Source organism: Bombus huntii, chromosome 2, assembly GCF_024542735.1.
Source record: "Bombus huntii isolate Logan2020A chromosome 2, iyBomHunt1.1, whole genome shotgun sequence".
Lineage (NCBI taxonomy): Eukaryota > Metazoa > Arthropoda > Insecta > Hymenoptera > Apidae > Bombus > Bombus huntii.
Window position 1 is genome coordinate 11,745,872 of NC_066239.1, and position 23,443 is coordinate 11,769,314.

The 23,443-nt window shown below is 40.5% G+C and overlaps 1 protein-coding gene across 7 annotated transcripts in view; it reads right to left on the reverse strand.

Annotated features, from left to right (window-relative positions):
* Positions 1-97: 97 nt before the first annotated feature.
* Positions 98-23,443, reverse strand: part of LOC126876673 (fat-like cadherin-related tumor suppressor homolog) — a 497,189-nt gene continuing 473,843 nt past the window's right edge. For 2 of the 7 annotated variants that reach the window (XM_050639582.1, XM_050639579.1), the window contains 17 exons: positions 22,510-22,662; positions 21,572-21,785; positions 19,032-20,592; positions 18,068-18,638; positions 17,634-17,805; positions 17,332-17,556; positions 16,120-16,143; positions 13,566-13,802; positions 11,052-12,104; positions 10,192-10,838; positions 8,570-9,967; positions 8,194-8,331; positions 5,396-8,098; positions 4,817-5,150; positions 4,297-4,437; positions 3,817-3,963; positions 98-3,416 (listed from right to left, as the gene is read on the reverse strand). In XM_050639582.1, the coding sequence (XP_050495539.1) occupies positions 2,866-3,416; positions 3,817-3,963; positions 4,297-4,437; positions 4,817-5,150; positions 5,396-8,098; positions 8,194-8,331; positions 8,570-9,967; positions 10,192-10,838; positions 11,052-12,104; positions 13,566-13,802; positions 16,120-16,143; positions 17,332-17,556; positions 17,634-17,805; positions 18,068-18,638; positions 19,032-20,592; positions 21,572-21,785; positions 22,510-22,662 (10,269 nt within the window). In that variant the 3' untranslated portion in view covers positions 98-2,865. Of the gene's footprint in view, positions 3,417-3,816; positions 3,964-4,296; positions 4,438-4,816; positions 5,151-5,395; positions 8,099-8,193; positions 8,332-8,569; positions 9,968-10,191; positions 10,839-11,051; positions 12,105-13,565; positions 13,803-16,119; positions 16,144-17,331; positions 17,557-17,633; positions 17,806-18,067; positions 18,639-19,031; positions 20,593-21,571; positions 21,786-22,509; positions 22,663-23,443 lie in introns of those variants that run through there. The other 5 variants (XM_050639586.1, XM_050639581.1, XM_050639580.1 and 2 more) reach the window with 4 other exon arrangements.

Below are 23,443 nucleotides of genomic sequence, written 5' to 3' on the forward strand. Positions count from 1 at the left end.
AAACTGAGACATGGAAAGGAATCATTTGAGATCGGTAATCTATACTTTTATACTTCGTGTGGTAATGGTTTTGGAACTAATATAATAACAGAAAACGTAGGCAAGATTGTATTATTTATTACAATAGGTTGATCTTGTACAAATTAATTATAGCCTTCTAATTATAACAAGTCAAGTTCCTCATTGTTTGAAGGATTTCATGATATCGATATGTATCCTATTAGCAGGGCTAAGTTGCGGTGAATTTGGAAGTTGTACCCACATCTTTTTCGTGTTTAATTTCCTACATTCTTCATTGTCGTATAATTATGGCAAGTTACAATAAAATAAGAAATAAGTGGAACTATTTATTATTTTATAAATTATAGTCAAGTATAAAGATCCATAATAAGTAGTTTGAAAAATAAAAAAAGTAAACGCACACAAATGAAATATATTCGTTTCGATCAATTCCGATTGCTTAAACCATTAATAGTGCGAAATTATTAAATCCTACTTTACGAAAACGTTTCGTCCAAACCTTAATATCGCTAATCGGTCAGAACTTCTATAAAATATTGCGCTCCCTCATTTTTATCTTTACAACCAAATGTTTTGTAACGTCCACGTGATTACAAACTGATTGGTACAATATTTATAAATGGATGATCTCGTTTCATCCGCATCAGTTTACAGTCTTTAACCAATATGTTTTCATTGTTAATCCGTAAAATATAAAACTAATCTTAACAGTTACGAACCTCGCTGTGCTTCGACGCAAACTGAAATTTTCATTGCGTGTTGATGTTGATTCTGATACAATTTGTTAAGTTAAAACTGTACAGTATTCTTATATATTTCATTCTAATATAGAATAAATTGTCTATGTTCAATTGTATCCGTGTAAGTAATTGCATTGAAATTTCAGAAAGGAGAGGCACAGCTGTTTCAAACATATATAAGAAGAAGACAATTTTCTCTTCCTCTTGGTCAAAACAAAAAAAGAATATGTCACCCTGTTTCACATTATTATTAACGTGGTTTACTGATTTATCCCACTAAATGTAGAATAAGATGGCTAGCATTCTTTACAGAACAGGAACATAAACAATAAATTTGCCAGTAGAATTCTACATGTATAAAAAGAACGTGTACACCTCTCCCAATTAAGCTGCCGCTAAAATATTTGTCCAACGGAAAGAAAACGTATCTTGCATGGAAGTACACGGTATTTAAAAGATATTAGGCACAGAAATAACAGTTTCTTGACCCTTTGTGTGTCACGCTTAACTACACAAATTAATCAAGGGAAATACCTTTGTTCGTACGGCATTTATTATTAAGTTGGCAGTTCAAAAAATGTTTCATTATCGTTACTTGGACAGATTTTCATGATGAAAAATAACAGCGTGAGAACTATGTAATTCATGATAAGAGTGTCGATGAATTGCGTACGATTCACATTGCTGAGCAGTCTTATCGAGTAGATAAAAATGTTAAAGCGTGATGTAAGTAGTAGCACCATATATGCAGTTATGTCTGTTGAACTGATGGTGACTAATGGAAGGAGAAGTTCGAAATAAGAAATGAGAAAAGAAGAGAGGGAAAATAAAATAGATGCAGTTAAACGAATAGAACATTGACTTAGCAATACGTACGCGCGGAAATGGAATACTATCTTCCGCGATTTTTTAATTTCTTTTCTTTTAAAAAACGTTGGATAGTTAATATTACAATCATTATCATACAAGTCATAGTATTTGATCATTGTATAAACATTATTATCATCACAGTAAAAATATTTCATATCTCTTTAACTATTGTGCTTTGCTGCAGTAAACGCCAGCAGACATGCACATATATTCGCCCTAGAAGCAGAGCACTGTTTTTTTCACTAGAGTCAATTCATTTACTCACTAGACTATGCTGTACTTATATCTATATTATTAAGTAGTCCTTCTGTTTATTTCGTATGTAACCAAAATAAAGTCGGTTAGCAAATAGTAAAAATACATAAATGTACCTATGTATTTTTTTTGCAGTGGAATTATAGTTGTGGATAAGTTTTAAATTTAAACGATAGGTCATTAAATAATAGTCATTGGTCTGACAACGCGGTCGTGATTAAATTTACTTCTCTCAAGTAACAAATTTTATCCTTAATCAAGATAATTTCTTACTCGTAATAGTTGCGTATAGTTGTCACGATATATATGTATACATATATTTTTCATATTGTATACATATACATATGTATATTATATATTTTTTTTTACTAAACCTCATCCCCTCTGGTAGAATTGAAAAGATGTTTTACCGTTAAACGAAACTCCTAATGGTCCATATATCGCAAAATCGTCAGAATGTAACTTGTCTATAAAATGAATGCGTCTTCGATAGAATATGCAATGTTTTGTAACCAACTTCCTTACCAATTCGTTAAATGGCCCTATTTTAATTACCATGAAATATATAACGTAAGTGTCGTATGAAAACAAGAATTGTTCCCAGATACATGTACGTTCATTTTCATACTTGCGGCTCAATAGAATTGTTTCGAGGATCGCTGAATTAAGTACGTTAAAGTACCTAAGCTCTACCTACATAGGAGATTTGAGGTACGATGTGCGAACGGCGCACACCGTTGGCTCAGTATGTGATTATTTCCATACCGTTCTTTAATTAGCTCGTATTCATCAATTTCCTTATATTCATAGCTGCCTCTGTACAGACCTTCTATCTTTCTCTCTACCTCTGATTCGATAATACGTATGTACAATATTTTTTCGTCGTATATTCACATAACATTCGCACTGTCTTTGTTCAAGAAGCACAGAAAAACACGATCACGTTCAGTCTGTTCTCAAGTCGTGGCACCACTGTTTGTCACACCGAGGTCTGCGTGATACCATTCCCCGACAACCACAAGCGGCCATTACTCTTTTGATCGGCGATCTCGTATTCGGAATCGTCAATTTCGCATAAGTTGGTTGATAAGTCGCTGTTGCTGGTTGCACCGCCCAATAATGAATTTCTCTCTTCGAGCGTGGTGATTACCGAACCGATTTCGTCGACCTCGTCTCCCTTGTGGCATCGGTTGCGTCGGGTGCTTGGGAAACCATAAGGCACTACATCGTCTTCCTCCTCGTCGGATTCTAAAGTACTAAGACGTCCATTCAAAGGATTTGTTTCGTTCTCCGTGTCCGTGTGGATGTTGTAATGCGGTAGATAAGAGTTTGGATGACGGAGATAACTTTCGGAACCTTTATATTTGTATTCTCCCTCGCCGCCGCTATCCAAGGGATTTAAACGTTGCGTTTCTGCGCACTGATACTGCTCAGAAAATTCAGTCCCGCATTCCGAGTCCCCGACGTACTCTGATTCTTGATCTTCGTTCAACGTCTCGATGTCCCTCGCTGGATCTACAGAGCCGTGCACTAAAACGAATACATTTCGTTATTTTAATAACGCGATTCATTTATAATTGACAATTAAATGAAATACTAAGCAGCTCTCTGAGAAAAAAGGGGGGGACAGTTGACGTCGCAGATCAATTTCATTGGATATTATAAAGATTTATTACAAATATTACACCCTACCAATCGAAGGTTAAAAAGGCAAACCACCAAGTCTACCTTAGTGCTATGTCACATGCATCCCTTTCTGCAGCTACTATCCATTTAAGACGACAAATCGTTTAAAGGAAACAAAAGATTCGATAGCCTCGCCTAAAATTATCTTACATATAATATGTCTACAGACATAATGAACTAAAACTGTTCCAACTAGCCGCGAGTGGAAGCAATTGTACTGCGAAACATGCAGTCGCGTACTCACCTGACGGTAACTGATGAGTGTTTGATTCGTTACTCTCATTGCTGTGGAAGCTGGACGAGTCTGGTACTTCGCTTCCAGGCACCTCCGTGATATTAGGCAAGGGGTTTTGGCTTGGCCTGACCCAGTCTGAACAATCCCAGTGATACCCTAAAAGCATTGCAGACAACAACTGTACTCCGACACGCTACATGCGACGATCTGACGTCGCGATACGGAGTCTAAAGTGAGAAAGAGAGAAAAGAAGAAAGTGAGAGAGTGAGAGTAAGAGAGAGAAAGAGAGAGAGAGAGAGAGAGAGAGAGAGAGAGAAGGAAGCGGAGTGTCTGCCTGGTATTATATAAAGGGTAAAAAAAAAAAAAAAAAAAAAAAAATTAGAATCTAGCCGATAGAGAAGAGATAGCGACAAGCGAAGCGACCCAAATATCAAAATGTGTATCCTTAGGTATTCGGCTGTTCTTTCAGGCATTACTATCTCGACTTACCACCGACTATACGAGGATCATCCTCGATGGACGTCATGGAGGCAACGGAGGTCCCACCTCCATGAGGCACGCGTCGAGAAGGATTTAGTAGAAGTCCTCCAGTGGTCAGCTCCGGTACCACTGGGCTCGCTCGTTTCAGGTCTGTTAGCGCACACAATACGATACACCAATGTTAATTCGATTCGCTACACGCCCAAGTCAGCATACGTTTCCGGACATTCGTATTAAGAAGAGGGAAACGATCAAGAGAAACAGACAGAAGAACGAGAAGTAGAATGTAAGATAGTGACAAAGGCGTAAAATGGCGATAAAGGAAGGTGAGAAAGTCTGACGAAATGATTAAATGAGAGAAACGAGGGAGAGATAGAAATAAGTAGGAACCACAGAGAATAGGATAAGTAAAAGAGAGATCGAGTCAATGGATCAAGCTATAAATTCCACCCACGAATGCATGCGACAAGCGAAAACAAAAGTAAGAAGCTACGATGAATCGGGGCAATCAGCGACGCATACTACTCACCATTTTTTATCTTTGTCGTGTCCGTGATGAAGGAAGCTAGTTGCATCTGCTCTTGCCAGCTCGGCTTATGAAGGCTATCCGTGTCGCTGCCTGTAGCGTTTCCGCCGACTGGGTTAGCGAGGGTTAAGGACGGAGGGGGCACAGGTGTGCTGCGATTTAGGTTTCTCAAATAATCTGGCGGGAAATTCTCCAGCTCGTCACCGGCGCTGCCATAACTTCGCAGCGTGTCTAAATTATTTAGTGCCACCGCTGCCGAGTTACCGTACGCGGCTGGCTCGTTGTTCGAGCTGGGAGTATAGGAAGCGGGTCTAGGAGGGCATTGGGGAGGTTCTCTCTGCAAAAAAGAATCACACGAAAAACCTTAAACTCAATGCACGCATCACTCGCAGGAGAGGGAATATCGGCTGATGATCGCAAATTAAGAAAAAGAACGCCATTAGAAAAAAAAACAAAAATAAAAAAAGAAAAATCGTCTATCTTTGGCGTACGATCGAGGTATGATTAAAAGCATGCGGTCTTCTCTCTTAAGTGCTGACAAATCAAACAAGTATATTTATTTCTCTGATTTAGATACGATACCTGTATCACTTCCAGGTTGCTCAATTTTGAGCTCCGTTTGAACTCGTGCTCATGAGGTCGCGCTGAATTTAAAACAATTTGCTTCCTGGTCTCATTGTTGATGTTATTCGTCCGTGCTCTTGTGCGTTTCATCCTGATCCGTCGGTAGGCGACGTATATGATGATCAGGAATATGTTCACTATTACTGCAGCGCCAATCCACATTAAATGCTCCCATGTGATTTTAAAGTGGCTCGATATAATTGGTGTAGAATACGCCGGATTTCCACAGTTTAATCCGGTCATATTAGGAGGACAGATACATCTATAGGTCCCTATTTCGTTCACGCAGGTTCCTCCATTTGTGCAGGGATTGGCGTCGCATTCATTAACGTCTGTTTCGCAACGTTCTCCCATGAATCCTTGGCATTTGCATATTGGCCCATTATTGCCTTCCTCGCAAACTCCACCGTGAATGCACGGGTTTGGACTGCAATATCTTCCGAATTCGCAGCGTTTCCCACTCAGACTTGGTCCAACACATTCGCAAGTGAAGTCACCTCCCTCTGGTACGACTTTGCAACGACCACCGTAGAGACAGGGTGAAGAGGCGCAAGGATCGGTATCAATTTCACAAGCGAGCCCTGCAAATCTGCTGTGACATTGGCACTCATAGTTGTCGCCACCAGAATCTTTACATGTTCCGCCATTCTGACAGGGCTGCGAACCACAGATCCCTGGGGGCACCAAAACCGTTGCAGCGTCGCAGCTGAATTCCACATTTGCAAAGCGTTTTAAGACAGCGACACTGCTAGCGCCACTCATATGTAACGGTACCGATACTCTGGCGATTCTGACATCATCCATACATCCTATGAAACCACGTTGAACATCCTCGAAGCCCAAAACTGATGGATGTTGTCTAACTTCAGCACCCAAGTAAAGATCATCAGATTGAAGATTCAGGATATCGTTGATACCAGGTGCAGATCCATGAGCTACGTGCTTTCCATCAACGGTCAATTTGGCGCTGTTGCTTTCTCGTTCTAATTGGATTTCGTGCCATTGTCCATCGCTCACGTATACACTGCTCACGCGAACCAAGCCTTCTCCGCTACCCAGATCGAACTTGTATTGAACAACTCCATTCACGACTTCTAGTATATTATAATCGATCTTGCCAGCTGCATACATCAAGTTTCCGGTCAATTGCACTGTTCTGATCCTCAAAGATAAACTGAGACGGTCCTCGATAGTCTGTTTGATGAGGGCTTTATCGATCCTATAACGAGCATAGCTCTTGCCACTAAACGATATGGGGTTTCGTGGAATGTAGCAAGACTCGTCATGGCACTTGGAGATGTCAATATCGCAGGTTTGCCCGGCGAAACCTTCAGGGCATTGGCATGAGTATCCTTGGACCGAAGAATCGGGAATGCAGACTTTAAACAGTGGACAAGGATCTCTGGCGCATTCGTTGACGACTACCTCGCAATGATTCCCGGCATATCCTTCTTTGCAACTGCACTCCATCTTGTGTCTGTGTCGCGGGGACACGAAACTCATTACGTCAGTAGCTACAGGTGTTATTTGTGTGATGTCGAGAACAATTTTGTCTTGGCAATCCCCATAAACGCAGTATTCTTTGTTACATTTAAATCTAACAATTTCTTCCACGACTAATTTCGTCGATTCTTCGAGTTCTTCGATACGCTGATTTAACGCCTCCCGTATATTTTCAGACCCATAAAAGGTCGGTGATCCCAAAGGTGTAGAGCTCTTCTTCACCGCGAATAGGAGGTCCAGATCGTTGTGAATGGTTTGGCGAATAGTGCGAGATTTAATTAGATTCACTTCGTCTGTAGAAGGTTGGACGCTGATAATAACGATATCCTTTAATCTACAGTTCATCGCGTTGCGCACGGTTCTAATGAATCCCTTACGATGACTTAGTATAAAATCTTCCGGACTGACTTCTCTGAATCTTACAATTACAGAATTCTCCAACATCTTTTCCGTTACCAAATCAACATTTACTTTAACGATAGAATGCGAATGATATTTTCCATCCGTTACGCTGACGTTTATCCTGTATTCGCCAACATCGAGACGCGGAAGGGCAACCAAAGTGCCATCAATTTTGTCAATTTTGAAGAGGTCGTTTGGGATAGGAGACGATGGAACCAAACTGTACGAAAGCGTGTCATATTGATCTTGATCTGTTGCGTGAACCCTTCCGATGATCCCACCAGGATACTCGTCCATGTAGGAATTAATAACTACCTCTAGAGGCGTAATTACTGGAGGATACTGGGATTCCTCGATCACTTTGATCACGACCCATGCGTCGGAATAGAGAGGTGGGCTTCCGTTGTCAAAGACGCGTATGTGCAATTCGTATTTATCTTTGACCCTGTTGTTGAATTTGGTAGCAGTTCGCAGTGTACCGTCCTGCTCTAATCTGAACGCGTCACCCTCGTTCCCGGAACGGAAGTCGAAGGTGTATGGAGCGGCGTTCGGTTCAATATCTGCATCTGTGACCACGAATTGTAATACGGTGTGGCCAAGGGGCTTGTCTTCTTGCACTACCGCGGTATAATTTGAGAGGGAGAACAGCGGCGGGTTGTCATTTGCATCTAGAATCTCGATGTTTACCATCACGAAGCTGGATAGCCTAGGTATGCCGCTGTCACGGGCGTGAACCTCCAACACGTAATTACCGATCTGGAAACATGAAATATCGCGTTGTAGATTGCATTCGAAATGTCTTACAACCGCATTAAGATATATAATGAATGGTGCGTATGATTTATACTGACTTCTTCGCGATCCAATGGTGCGGCGACAGTAATTTGTCCTGTTTTCTCATCGATCGAGAATTGCTTCTGCCTGTCACCTCGTTCGATGTAATAAGACACGTTCCCGTTCTCCTCGCTATCCAAGTCGTTTGCGAATACCTGATACATTCATTATAATATGGAATTAGTTTACAGTTAGCGTATAGTTAAGACAATATCTAAATTATTCGAAATTCATCTCGTTATTCGATTCCTTTTTATTTTAAAATTTATTTCTAAAAATATTAAGTTTACTAAAATTTTCGTTTATTTTATTATATGTAAAAGCTGTACAATAAAAGCAATTATTTAATTAATTGTTTTTTATACATAAGCTGTGCATATATATAAGTCTTACCTGCGTAACTTTTTCTCCAATCTTTGCGTCTTCCCGTATAGAAGCTCTGTATGAAACTTCGCTGAATATCGGCGCGTTGTCATTGCTATCGATCACGGTAATATTCACCGTAGCGTGATTACTCAAAGGAGGAATGCCTCCATCTATAGCTTGAATCGTCAAGAAATAATCTCTGGCACGTTCGAAATCTAATTGCTCCGCAATAGTAATCACGCCACTACGGGCATCTATCTGGAACTTCTTATGTTCATTTCCGCCAACGATCGAATAGTAAACATCAGCATTGACTCCAGTATCCTTAGACGTTGCAAGAACTCGAGCTACTTCCGTTCCAACTGCATAGATCTCAGGAACTTTTGAGAAATAGACCTTCGACGCGAATTCCGGTGGATTGTCATTAATATCCTGCACGTTGACAATTAACGAAGTCACACTCATCAATTGAGGGGTGCCCTGATCAACTGCCTGTATAGTTACGTTGTACATGGCCTTCGTTTCTCTGTCCAACGGCTTCCCAAGCGTAACGATGCCGCTGTCCGCTGCGACGAGGAAGTGACCATCGGCAGAATCGATGAATTCATATCTGATCTTACGATTAATGCCGATGTCATTGTCCGTGGCATGTACTTTGGTTACTAAGGTACCGACCTCGACGTCTTCGGGCAGTGTAGCGCTATACGTCTGCATAGTAAATTTCGGTGCGTTATCGTTCAAATCTGAGACCAAAATTTCTAGCTGAGAGGAGCATTCCCAAGATGGTTTGTCTCTATCCTGTACATGCGCTGTGAGCGAATATTTCGCTTGAGTTTCCCGGTCCAGTTGACCGACCGTCTTTAATACGCCTGTCTCTTTGTCCAATGAGAATTTGTCGTTATTGTCGCCGGTTAAATAGAAGCGCAACTTGGCATTCGGTTCGTCGTCGTAATCAGTGGCCAGAACAGTGAGCACGTACGTGCCAGGATGCGATCCCTCAGACAGGATCTCTCGATAACGATACCTGAGGCAATATGGTGGATTATCGTTCACGTCGAGTATTTGCACCGTTACACGCGTCTTGAAGACGTATTTGCCGTCGGTGCCGACTATTTCGAGCTCATAACGATCGATCGTTTCCCGGTCCAGAGCCTTTGCCACGTATACTTCGCCAGTTGATCTAATCTGGAACTGAGATCTCGAATCGCCGGACGTTATGTAGAATTCTATGGGTGTATTTACGTCCGAATCTTTGTCCATGGTGATTAACTTGACCACGACCGTTCCTGGTAGAGCGTCTTCGTTCACCGCTGCTTCGTAACGATCGTCTACGAACGCGGGAGGATTGTCGTTGTAATCCTTCAGCTTTACGTGCACAGAAGTCCTTGCGAAGTGCTTTGGATTTCCATTGTCGGTAGCGACCACCTAGACACGACAAAAATGTATATTAAGTATTATAATAAAATTTTTTCTTTTTCTTTTAATTCTGAGAAATCTTAATTTTAATTTTACTTTGAAAATTATAAAAGGAAAAGAGATTCTCGTTATGTTCAGACTATTTTTTTTATTAAATAACTGACCTATCAAATATTCTATAGAAAATAGTAAAAACTGTCTATGACAAATTTTTAATTTTTAATTAAACGTACTTGAAACTTATATTCCGGTTGTTTTTCCTTATCAAGTAGAACCAGTGTCGATATCCACCCGGTGTACGTATCTACAGTGAAGACATTTGCCAGTTCGCCAATATCCGAGCCAAAGGAATATCGAACCTCTCCATTGCTACCCAGATCTTCATCGTGCGCGATAATTTTCAAAATTGATGTTCCTTCCTCTATATTCTCCGCCAGACTGATACCATAAGGATTACTTTCGAATTTAGGAGCATGATCATTTTCATCCAACACCTGGAGCGAAATTTCAGCTAGAGCTGTCAATGGAGGACTCGAGTCCGTTTCAGCGAGGACTCCGATCAAATGATTATCCTTCAGCTCTCGATCCAAAGGTTTAACTAAAGTAATTTGTCCGTTAGCATCGATCATAAAAAGTGGAGAATCTTCATCTCCAGAAACTATTCTGTATGTGACTGTAGTGTTGGTCACGGTTTTTAGCCTTGTTATAGGTGTTCCGATAGGAGACGCTTCTGATATGAAGAATTTGTCTTCTTTTCGTTCAAACAGAGGTGGAATATCTTGCGGTCCCATTATGTAAATGCTGAGGGGAACGTCAGCGTGATGTGTTGTCGCCCCGCCCTTGTCTTCCGCCCGAATGAAGAGCTCAAATAGTTGATTTTCTAAAATATTAGATAGATAATAATCCAACATGTTGCGGTACTGTGATCACTATCGGTACGATTCTTTTATAATTCGACCAGAAATTTTAATTATACAAAAATTTCTTATGTTCGGTACAATATTAAAAATGAAGAAATATAATTTTAACGATTAATGTCATATAGTACGCCAATGAAAATAAAATGAGCGATAGAATATAGCGCAGAACTTACCCCATGGCATAGCACTCTTTTGAAGGAACAACGCTCCAGTATCAGGGTTAATCCCAAATAACGCTTTCGCTTCCGAAGTCTGCAGTTCGTATATCGAATAAACAATCCTCGCAGCGTCATCCTCGTCAGCATCCTGAGCTTTCACCTTCAGGAACGGCGTATTAGTAGTCAAATTTCCATGAATGCTGGCTTTGTATTCTCTCAGCAGAAACACGGGCGAATTGTCATTTTCATCTCCAACTTTCACCCTAACAATCACGAAACCTGATCTGCCACCTCCATCAGTAGCCATCACGGGTATTTCATACAATTTCTGCTCTTCTCGATTCAACTTCTTTCTAGTCACGATCTCGCCAGTTTGTCTATTTATGTCAAATATCTCCTTCATCAGATCTGAAGCTATCGTGTAGATCACCGTGCCATATTCCCCGAAATCCTCGTCGGTGGCTATCACACTCGTCACCAATCTGCCAGGCAACTGATTCTCGAAAACTGTCACTTCTACTATAGGGTTTTGGAACGTAGGATTGTGTCTATTAGCAGGCAATATCTCGATCTTGACTCTTGCGAAGCTGGTGTACACATTGTCCGTGACAGAGACGTTCAGCATGCTGAGTTTCTTCTCGCCAAAGTTTTGCATATTGATCAGCGAAATGATGCCGGTGGATTGGTCGATGTTATACGTTTGTTGCTCGTTACCACCGACTATCGTATACGTGAGTTTGTCGTCTACGTAGTCCGGGTCACTGGCAGATACCACCGTCACGAACTGACCCCTTTCCGCGTGTTCCGACAACGAGCAAGTGTACGAGGGTTGTTCGAACTTGGGTGGATTGTCATTCATGTCGATCACCGTCACCCAGACGTGGGCTGTGCTCGAGAGACTGGGTACACCGCGATCGATCGCGATCACCGTAAAGTGGTGCGATTCGTGGGTCTCGTGATCTAGAGATCTCTTCAGGAAGATCACACCCTCCTCCGGGTCGATGTGGAACAGGTCAGTGCTGTTTTCCGTGTCGTTTTGAATTGCATAGCGAACCTGTTGGTTGATGTCTGAACACAGAAAAGTTTATGGTATTACGGTTTATGGTATTTAGTGATGTTTACATAGGAATGGATGGTATAATACAGATAAGAGACATGTGTCACATGTGAACATAATACGTAAAGAGTATATATGTTCTGAGGGTGTATTCATTTTTTGAGCTCATCTCGTGGTTCATCGGTGATCTGATTTTTTAAAAGACTCGAATTGTTCAGTATTTTATCTATGTGTATTTGTGTACATATAATTAATAAATGGAGCATGCTATGTTAACGAAGGTTTCTACAATAAGTATTAATGTATTTATGTTGTTACAAATTACATGAATGTTATAAAGTTTCCAATAATATCATGGCTGGAAAATTATTTATAGCATGTACACGAGAACGAAGCTTAATTAACATTTCCTGTTGATATCATTTGTGAACAACTGTTTTACTATGGTAGAAAAACATTTTGTACGAAGAATGTTTTAAGAACTCAAATTGATAAACTACGGTCATTAAGATAATAAACGATAGTTACAAGTAACAAACACGAAACAGTTCAGGATTTTATGAGTTTAATATTTCTCCTTTATCAGTTCAACCAATTAAAGCTTCGTTTCAACTTCTGACATAGTTCTGAGTTACCGTGAGCGAATTTCCAAATAAATCACTGGACAAAATCTCTCAACGAGAAACATCAGCTTCTATTTATCCTTTTCTCGTCTTTTTCTCGTCTCATTCTCGTACAATCATGTAACAACTCGGGGTATATTTCATCGCGATAATCCAGCCTCGGTACCCACTAAGAGCATCCTTCACAATAATTACAATAACATTAATCTTGCTCCAACAGGACTGCCTCGCGTTATTTATGAGACATATACAGACAGAGGGAGTGAATTTCCGTTGCCTCGACATTAATTGCAAATTTAGTCGGGCCTTCAAGTTTCACGAAGCCGATCCGATCTTTCAATGCGTATCTTGCGATATACACTACTATCCATAAGTGTAATCTTGTTGATAAAAATTACGAATATCGTAAATTTTCGAGTAAAGTTATATAGTCGAATATACAATGTTATTGTTAAAAGATATTAGAGAACGTCAATGTTTTCTAGATTAAGAAATGGAGTTAGAAATTTATAAAATATCAGGACGAATTTAGAATTTTAATATTAAATAAATCTGCTCGTAATACTATCGTAAAACCATATTTGTAATTAAGGTATTCGTTTCTGCAATATCTCAACCGACCAAAATTATTGAGTTGCCGTAAGACAAAATAAAAATATTGTTTCATAAAATTATAATGTCCAATGAATATATCAAAGTAAATGCAAGTATATTACACAATATGCAAATATTATGCAAACCTGTGTTTCAAATTCAAACATAGGCAGATAGAAGAACTAAGAACATTCCACTTCTTGCGCATGATTATATGGACAGCAATATGCATAGTTGAATTTAATAACCGCTTACCGGTGTCGTTATCTCTGGAGCTGACTCTCAACACGGAAGTGCCGAACGGCGCAGCCTCGGAGACCGAGATGTTGTACGAGTCTTGAGTGAATTCGGGCGGGCAATCGTTCACGTCGAGCACCAGGATGCTAACGAGTACCTCCGCGTAGACGCCTGATACGCTGTCCGTCGCGCGGACGGTCAGCTCGTACTGTTTCTTTTGCTCGTAATCCAGCTCGTCCACCACGTAGATTACACCTGATTTATCGAAGAGAAGATTGTAGACCCAAAAGCAGTCTATGCAGCGTAGCGTCCACAAAGCCGAGAAACTTTTCCTTTTTATTCGTGATGCTGACTAATAGCCCGACATTCTTGCGTGTATTTTTTTATTATTTTTCTTTTTGTAAATGTGCGCGCGCGCGTGTGTGTGTGTGTGCCATTTTATACGATATTTTACCAAAGAGCATCTTGAGAAGCAGCATAGTTTATCGATGTGCTTGTACTTAATGCGGAACTTATGCAAATTTTATGTAGAGGTGTCGAAACGTGGTTTAATTATTCGTCTATATGATGGTGACTGGGTAATTCAAGGAGTTGCTCGGTTTCGCGGACACCAAGAAGAGAACATTGGTGAATGCAAGTCACGTGGTAAACACGTTTATACAAGACGCTCGGATACCGTGAATGAATTTGCGGATGCTACCAGAATGTCTGCACCTTCGAACACGACGGCGCGTTGTGCAACTTAACAGGTTGACTCCATTCAACTTGACGTTTTCGATTTTTCTCTCGCAAGCGTTTACCGAGCCTTGGAATGTTATAATGGACGTATATACTCTTGGGAGTTGTAATATTACGTGACTGCTTCTTGAGATCTTTATAAATTTTCTGACAACTCTGGACATTGTCGAATAAAAAAGTAACTGGACGATATTCTTTTTATCTTGAAAGTATTTTTATATTAAATGTACTTTTAAAAAAATTCAAGGTATCTCAAGTATTCTCTAACGTATTTTTTACTTTAGCCAATTCTTCTACCAGTCTTTAATCCTTTGATCCCAATCGAAACATTTGCATCGATAAAATTTGCAAGAATTCTCATTTGCCCAATTAAAATAGATCGAAGGAAGAATAAGAATATGTTGCACAAAATGGAAAGCAATTTCTCTACACGTCGTTCTATTCTCGTTGTTTTGCGATCGATCTCAAGAAGCGAACAAGCGAAAAGTGTCACGTATCGTAGTCAACCTGTTACAAACGAGCTGCCTTGTTCCCTTTCTTGCTATTTCCACGCATTGTAGCTCGTTTAAGGTACAAGCACGGTATCTTTCCCAATTCGCACGCGACGTAAGGTGCAGGCACGCCATGCGAAGAACAGAGTGAAAGCCGTAAGAGAATTACGGGAGGCGGGAGGATTAAACGAGAACGAGGGGAAAGGGGGGGGGGGAGAAAATAGAGAGAGAGAGAGAAAAAAATGGTGTGCCGACGATAAGGCAGCGTTGAAACGCGGTTTCGAGATATATCACCGGGCGAATTGCGGCCTCGATGTAACCACGTATCGCGTTTAAAAGCAACATTGTGCTCCAAACCCGTTTTTCACGCAGCTTCGTTGCTTCTGCATGAGATAATGGGACCGGTTGGGTTGAAAACGATGACTAAAAGTGAGAGCAGAAGTGCAGAACAGAAGCGTTCTCTACGTCGGACAAGAGGATCAACATGCCGTTAAATTGTTGCATCGTTGCTGAGTCTCGCTTTTTCGCGATGGCATCTTTTACTTTTGAGAATGTCGTGCATCGATTGACAAGCGGTTAGAAATTGCGAAGGATGCCGGATATTGTGTAAGTGACGTGCAATCATAGAAGCTGTGTATGGCAAGCGGAAGTTTCGGCCGTCCGATGATATGGGTTCCGGCGTGTTTGAGTTGGGATTCGGAGTTTCCGGTATTTTCAGTTCTTGACACTTAACCGTTCCTCGTGTATACTCGAGCGTAATGGTTTCTTCGAGGTCCTTGTGTTTTTGATATCTTTTCCAACAATTTAAAAAATAAAAAATACTGCAAAAATGATAGATAATAAAACATATATAAAAGATGATTTATATTGGATACGTCTGAAAGCGATTATTCCAAAAATTTGTATTTAAAAAGTTTCCAAGGTGTTCCTAAAAATTATTGTTGCTTAAAATTCAGTGAATCGATACGATTGCAAAATATAGATATACGTAAGACTATAATTTGCAGCTAAATTTCTATGTCGTAACGACTCCACCATCGCGACATCCGCTTGAACGACGATCGATACCTCGTATGAAATCCCGATCGGTGTTCGCCGTTATTCTAACTTACTGCATGACGTAGTATGCCGGTCATGAAGTTGGTATTAATTCAGTGCATAACGACAGGGTGGGGATTTATCGTTCGAAGATCGACGCGAGAAACTGGCGGCCGAAAGAAACTCATTGTTACTGTTTGAGTCGTGCATGAAAATCTTAGAATGAAGAAAGATAGAGAGCAGTGCGGTAGCATGGTATAGTGCAACACAGCAGACCGATAGAACTAGTATTTTTTTATACTCACAAGGACCATTGTTACTGTCGGGGGCTGCGAAACAGGGAGATACAATAACACTTTAATTTCTAATTTAATCAAATAAGCATTCGTAAAGAATATATTATAGGAGAGACGGGTAAAGAAAGGAGAATTAATTTAAAAAAATACTACGATAAAATGTAATGGCGAACGTACGTGTTTCAACGTCGAATAGAATTAACTCGAGAAGTATATATAATTATTTATGATTAATTATATACGAATAAATTAATCATACGATTATAACTGCAGCTTGTGTTACGTGCGATACATTCCAACATCCCCAATTTGCTACTGTTTCACCACTACACCGTGACTTGATTAGAATTTAGTCACCGGATACCATGTATAACGGAACCAACACGTCGTTCGTTAAAGTAGAAAGCGCGGTTGTTGAGTACGAGATTACCGAGGTAACCATTTATATTATATTTAACCTCTTCATTACTGTTTCTATTTGGAAATGCATAAATTCGTTCGTCATACCTTATAACGTTAATAAATACATAAAATAATATGAAACTGTTTCATTTACTGCGATGAACGGTTTAATGTCACGAAATACACGAAGTAAAAAGTTATTTCATCCATTGCAACGGTTATCACTATAACTGTGTCGTCGGAAATTAGAAACACGTTTCATAAAGCATGAAGCGAACATTTTCAGTAATGAAAAGGTCAAAAGTTATTAGAAGTCCCATAGCCGAATTGGAATGACAATCCTCGGGAGATGTTTTATTTGGGACTGGATTTAGGGCGCAACATTCGCCGATCGCGCGTTTATAATTTCGAATGTAACACACGTTCGCCGCTGTCGTGACGCTATTGGATGAAATTTTCGTCGTAAAAAAAAAAAGAAAAAAAAAAAAAAGAAAGAAACAGGAAAGTATGGGACGAAAAGAAAAATCTCATTCGTAGGACATATACCTATATACACTACCATTTGACCGTATCATGTTTCGCATGGAACGATGATGCAAGAAATAAAAATATATATGTGAAAGAGCAGAATCGACAGAACCGAAAACGTGGCAGTTTTTTTGAATCTTATCGTCGTGTGTTGTTGAAAGCTACATTGTTCGAGTTGCAACTTCATCGTTCCGTGCATGGGCGCTACGCGTTTAATTCAATCTTCGCTTCATCGTTCATCCACGGTTTTGAAAAACTGTTTCGCCGTGCGACCAACGAACGTTCGCTCACCTGTGTTGAAATCCAGAGCGAATTCCTCGAAATCGTTGCCTTTAGTTATACTATATATGAGCTTGCGATTCAACGGTGACTCAGCTTGTATAGACAAAGATAGGGGCGAATGTATCTCGATACTTTCCAGCACGCTGTCCGTATAGAATTGCTTGTCAAACACTGGCATCGACCGATCTATCACCTTCACGTTCACTGGCACCTCGATAGAGCACGGTGTTATGCCTGAAATAAAGTCGAAACCTTGTCGAAAACTATTTAAACGCCAATTAAAATGTAGATGCTGTAAATAGCGAGTTTACCTCCGTCATATGCGGCAATGGTGAGCTGATATTCGCGATTGTGACCCTCCAGATTCTGTTTCAGGGATATCTCGCCCGTTTTCCGACATACCTTGAATAGCTCTCCGTGGCCTTTCTTCAGTTCATACCTGACTTCTCCGTTGTCACCGCTGTCCATATCTACTGCATGTACCTACAAGCCAAGTGGAATGCTCTATTTATAATGTTGCGTTAGAAGAAGAAAATATCTTAAATTTTGAAATAAGAATATCTTTTACCACCATAGTAAAAGGGAATTAAATTAATAATATAATCTTATAAAACGAATAACGGAAAGGGTAGTGGAAACAATATCAAGAAGATTATATTAAGTTAGTCAAGTCCCAGTCGTTTTACTTCTACTCTACACCCAACATTTTAGATTGTAAAGTCAAGAATAACCGTAATACACTTGCCTTGGTAATAACGTCGCCCTTTTGCGCGTCTACGGACACAACGGCGTAATAGGGCAAGTTAACAAACATAGGACAGTTGTCGTTAATGTCTAATATAGTGATATTCACAATCACGTGCGCCACCCTTGGCTTCTCTTTGCCCGGCATCTGACTCTTCGCTTCTACTATCAGTTCGTAATGTTCGCAAACCTCCCGGTCGAATCTAATTCCGGTGGTCCGGATCGCGCCGGATGTCGGTCCAATTACGAACATGTCGGTGGGATTCAGAATGCTGAAGACGATGTGCTCGTTGAGCGCGCTGCCCAAAACGTTCACAACCGCGACGGTCGTGATCCTCGTCGAATTCTCCGGGATCGTACCCTCGTAGACGTCCTTCTGGAACATCAGCCCGGAGTTCTCCGAGTTCTCCACCATCACGTTCACCTGGCAAACGTTCGAATACTTCCCATCGGAGACACGGACCCTTAGCAAATAGCTTTTCTTCATACGTTCTGGATTATAAATCGTGATCACACCGGTCTGGGGGTCTATATCGAACGTATGCGCTTTGTTTCCATCGATGATGTCGTACCTGAACCGGAACAAAAAGAAAAGGTCATTGCTATTTCGACAACACACGATGTTCTACCTTGGTAAAGGTGCAAAGGATCGTTAAACCTTCCGCTTTAGTGCCGACGAAAGAAAAAAAGAAAAAAAAGAAAGAACAGTGACGCAAGCACCTCTATGCAAATTGGAAGGTTGGTCCCTTCACCGACGGTATACACAAGTGGGCAGTAAGTAATTTTCTTTCTGCGCGAAGGAAAAACGGCCGTGTATCAGAGGGCGATCATACAAATTTCATGCAACAATTATAATAGTAAATGAATGCTAACGAAGCCACGGCGCAGTCTGCATAAATATGAATCAGCCTTTTAAAGTGGCCGTAAATACAGAGGCACGCACGTTTTAATGGTGTTATACGTACCTGAGTGGGACACCCTCGGAACTGTCCGGATCTACGGCCCTCACTTGGATCACAGCGACGTTCTTATACGTGGGTAACAGTACAGTGGTGTTATAGTCGTTTTCGAGGAACTTGGGTGGACAATCGTTTACATCCGTCACTACGATCATGACCTTGGCCGTGGTCTCGGAAGACAATTTCGGTTTCCCTAGATCGGAAACCTTCACGTGGAAGGTGAACTTTGGAATGCTTTCGTGATCTAAAACCATTACGGTTCTAATGGCACCTGTGCTCGAATCTATGTGGAAGTACTTTCGAGGTAAATCTTCGACTATGTCGTAGTTCAAAAGGGCGTTCAATTCAGAGTCAGCATCCTCTGCTTTTATGACCAGTGGGGTGCTAGAATTAGTGAGTACTAAGGAACCAATGCTAGCGCCTTCGCTTATTTCTCCGTTGTACGTAGCTTGCAGGAACCTGGGCGCGTTATCGTTTCGATCCAGAACATGGACAATTACGTTACAGTGTGCCTTTGCGCTGGCCATGTTAGTCGCCGCCACCGTCAGGTTATAAAACTTGGTCTTTTCATAATCTAGCTCGTTCTTAATCACGATGATGCCTGTACTGGGGTTCATGAAGAACGTGTCGTCTTTATTGCCTTGAACAATCTCGAACTGCAACGAGGACGTGCTTCTAGCTTCCACGTGTTTCACGTATGTACCCAGTTGTTGGTTCTCATAGATCTCAGCGGATAATTCTTTCTGGATGAACCTAGGCGGAGCGTTGTCAGCCATGGTGACCATCACGTGTACAGGTACCGTGTTGGACAAAGCTGGAGAACCGTGATCCGTAGCCTTCACCAATAATATATATTCAGAGGAGACACTTAAATCTAGCTCTCGAGCCACGCGAATAACACCTAGGTCTGGATCTATCGCGAACATGTTACCTACGTTGCCAGAGGTAATCGAGTAGGTTATTTTTGCGTTATCTCCTCTGTCCCTGTCTATAGCATAAACTTGTACCACGGCAGCGCCAATCGGAGAAGTTTCGTAGACTTTTCCTTGGATGATCTCGCTGATGAATTCTGGAGCATGATCGTTGTGATCGTGTACCGTTATTATAACCCTGGCGTAGTTTCGTTTTGCGGGCGTTCCTTGGTCTTTTACCATCACGGTAAGTACGTGTTCTTCGATGGTCTCCCGATCCAGGACTTCGTTCAATGTAACGGCTCCCGTCACGGAATCTACGTGGAAGATTTCCAAGGAAGCTTGATTCTGGGCAGCGTGAAGGCTGTAGAATACTTTCTTGTCTTCATCTTCGTCGGTTGCATGCAGCTGTAGAATCTTCTCGCCTTTTTCAACGTTTTCTGAAATGTCTACGTGATAAATGTTCTCGGTAAATTCCGGTCGGTGATCATTGATGTCGATCACCGTGACCAGCAGTTGAGTCTCAGCAGTGTGCACGCTATCCGTAACACGAATTGTCAGGTTGTAGAAGTTCTGTGTTTCCCAATCGAGCTTCTTCGCTAGCAGCACGTTTCCGTTGTCCCGACCGATGAAGAATTCATCTCGTTTGTCACCGTCTGCAAGTAGATTCGTCGTTCTCTCGTTCGTTACTTTTGCTTTCACGTTTAGGCGAAGGAATATTACTTAAGACTCTATTCATTGTGTCAGCCATCATTCGATGATGATTATATGAATTTCTGTAGAGTTGTGTCAAAAAGTATTTTTATCAATTATATTAGAGCAAAACTGGATAAAATTCAGATTCAGAAGATACATTGTTACGATAACGTTACACACGCTACACAAGCGTGTGTGAATTTTGAAATATAGCTATGCTATATGTAGATATTATAAGAAGGATAAAATACAAAGAAAGACAACAAATTGTTTTATTGTTTCTACTTTAGGATCTTAATAGATCTCTAAATGTCTTATAATTTAAATGTGACATAGATGTGTCTCTAACTAGTTTAGCCATTTGGTGGCGCGAAGTTTAACTGTTACCTATGCGATCCAGCTGTGGAACTTTCCAACTTCGATCCTCCCAACTTTGAAAATGTTATTCAGGCCCCGAGCTATTCCAACCACTCGAATGTATTCCAACGAAATCACTCGATATTTCGCCAATTAACAAGATATCGTGACCGACTGAATTCTAACGAGTTTTCAAACTCCGCTAACACGGATACAGCACTCAAATTAATTACCCAGCAATACGAGAAAATAAAATTGCTATCAGCCATAAAATACATATCAAGAATAGATTATTCTTTTATCGCTCAGGGAGATAGATTTAAAAAATTCATTCAATTGTAAATTACTTTCTTTTCTGACTTAGTCTTTGTTAACAAAAAGATATTAGATATATTTATTTGTAAAAACGTTTCGTACGTATCTAACACATTCTGACTACAAAACTGACTACAAATGATCGACTGAAACTTATAACCACCAATACGTTCTCATGCTATTATTTTATTCCATCCAATTTAATTACTTGAATACAATATGAAATAACTATTTTTCTCAACAATAACGTAAAATAGTAAAACTCACCAACAATATCATACCACAGGGAATCGCCATCTTTGTCCGCGGCCTGAACCAGTGCCACGAGGAAGCCCACCTCGTCGCTTTCTGTAACCTCGACGGTCTGATTGTTCGTCTTGAAGACTGGCGGATTCTCGGATTCCTTCGGAACCTCGACAACTTGCACGGATACCCGTGTTTGATGACTGCGCTGCGGTTCTCCGCTATCGGCGGCCCTTATCTGGCAAACAGAAGCGTGCGCGGTCAAGTTAAGCTCAAACTTAAATTGTATTAAGGGAACGTTGCTTCCCGATCGACCATGAATTATGACTTCTGAACAGACCGCGTTGGATTTACAGGGTGCTTCGTTCAAAATACGCTCGAAACCCTTTAGCGGCGAAACGGTTCTACATCGTAGAGTTAATGTTTCTGTTTAATTCTTTGACTAAGAATTGTTCAATTATTCTACGCGATTCATCGTCCCTCTGAAACGTTTTGATCGATCGTAACAAGCGTTTAATTCAGACTTTGGAAATTATAAGTCGAACTCATTTTAAATGCTGGTATTTTAATTAACAGAGAAATCGCGAAAAATTAAGGTAAATTTTGTAGCAAGTATTAAATCAAACGTGATTTCAATTTAGATTCATTTAGGATTGAAATTATTTATAGTAATCCAAACAACGAAGAATAAATTGATGGGTTTCTATTTATTTTCTTTATTCACGTAGATTATATATATTCATATATTGTCATATTTTATTTATTTTTCTGTTTAAATTTAACGTTTAATTTTTAATATTCATCTGTTTCATATTTAGGCCACAATCGATCGTTTAATTCTTCCCGAGTCTATCCATATTTAATTAGTATATTTCACAATATTAATTGTTCGAAAAGGCAGGAATATTTCTATGTATAATAATAATAAATAAATATGTAATTTTCTCTATCATCCCACTTACCATCATCTCGTATTCCTGTCCAGCTTCAAATCCACGTTGCGAATACACCATTCCCGTAGTTGGATGTATTTTGAACTTGCCTTTACCGCGACCACCTTTGATACTGTACTGGATTTTCCCGTTATCACCAATGTCTTTATCGTTCGCGAGTACCTATCGTACAGGAACACAAACGAAAAATGAGAACCAACCTTTTCAAGCCTGCTTCCTTCGTTTTCTCATTCTCTACTAACATAGCTGTACACGACATAAAAGAGAACATTAGTATCGGCCATCGGCTGTATCAAAAGAAAGAGAAAAGGAATCTCGAACGATTCGCAAGTATCAAGCTGCTTCTAATTCATAATGCTATTCCGGAAATGCGGCCGCAAATTGTCCGGAAAGAAAAGCCTCGATATACCCTGTGTGTGTACGATTACACACCTCCATACTCGCGTTCGTAAACAGACAAACAAACAGACAGACAGACACACACACACACACACACAGGGTGCAAACGCCGAGTGTGAACGTCAGAAAAAAATGAAAGAGAAAAAGCGGAACGCGTCTGCATTCGTCGACGAATGAAATCTACGTATGTAAGTAGATACGCAAATCTAGCACGAGAAAGAAAAGAAGAATTTTAAAATAAGAAAACAACTCATTCTGTCTAAAACATTTCGTTCACGCTCTAAAATTTTTCAATTCACCTTCCTCACACCCTCTCTCATACTTTTATTTTCTCTTTCCTTCTTTCATTCAGTCTTGCTCCCTCTGGATCCATCGTGAAACATTGCGCTCGTGACCTCGAAGCGTAGCATTCACACAGTCGACAGCATGCGGTACACGAAATGAATAAAGAAAAAAAAAAAAGAGCGGGGAGAAATAAAACATACAGAAAGAAAGAACATAGGGGAGGCGGAACAGACGGAGACGCCGGAAACCTCCGCCTCCC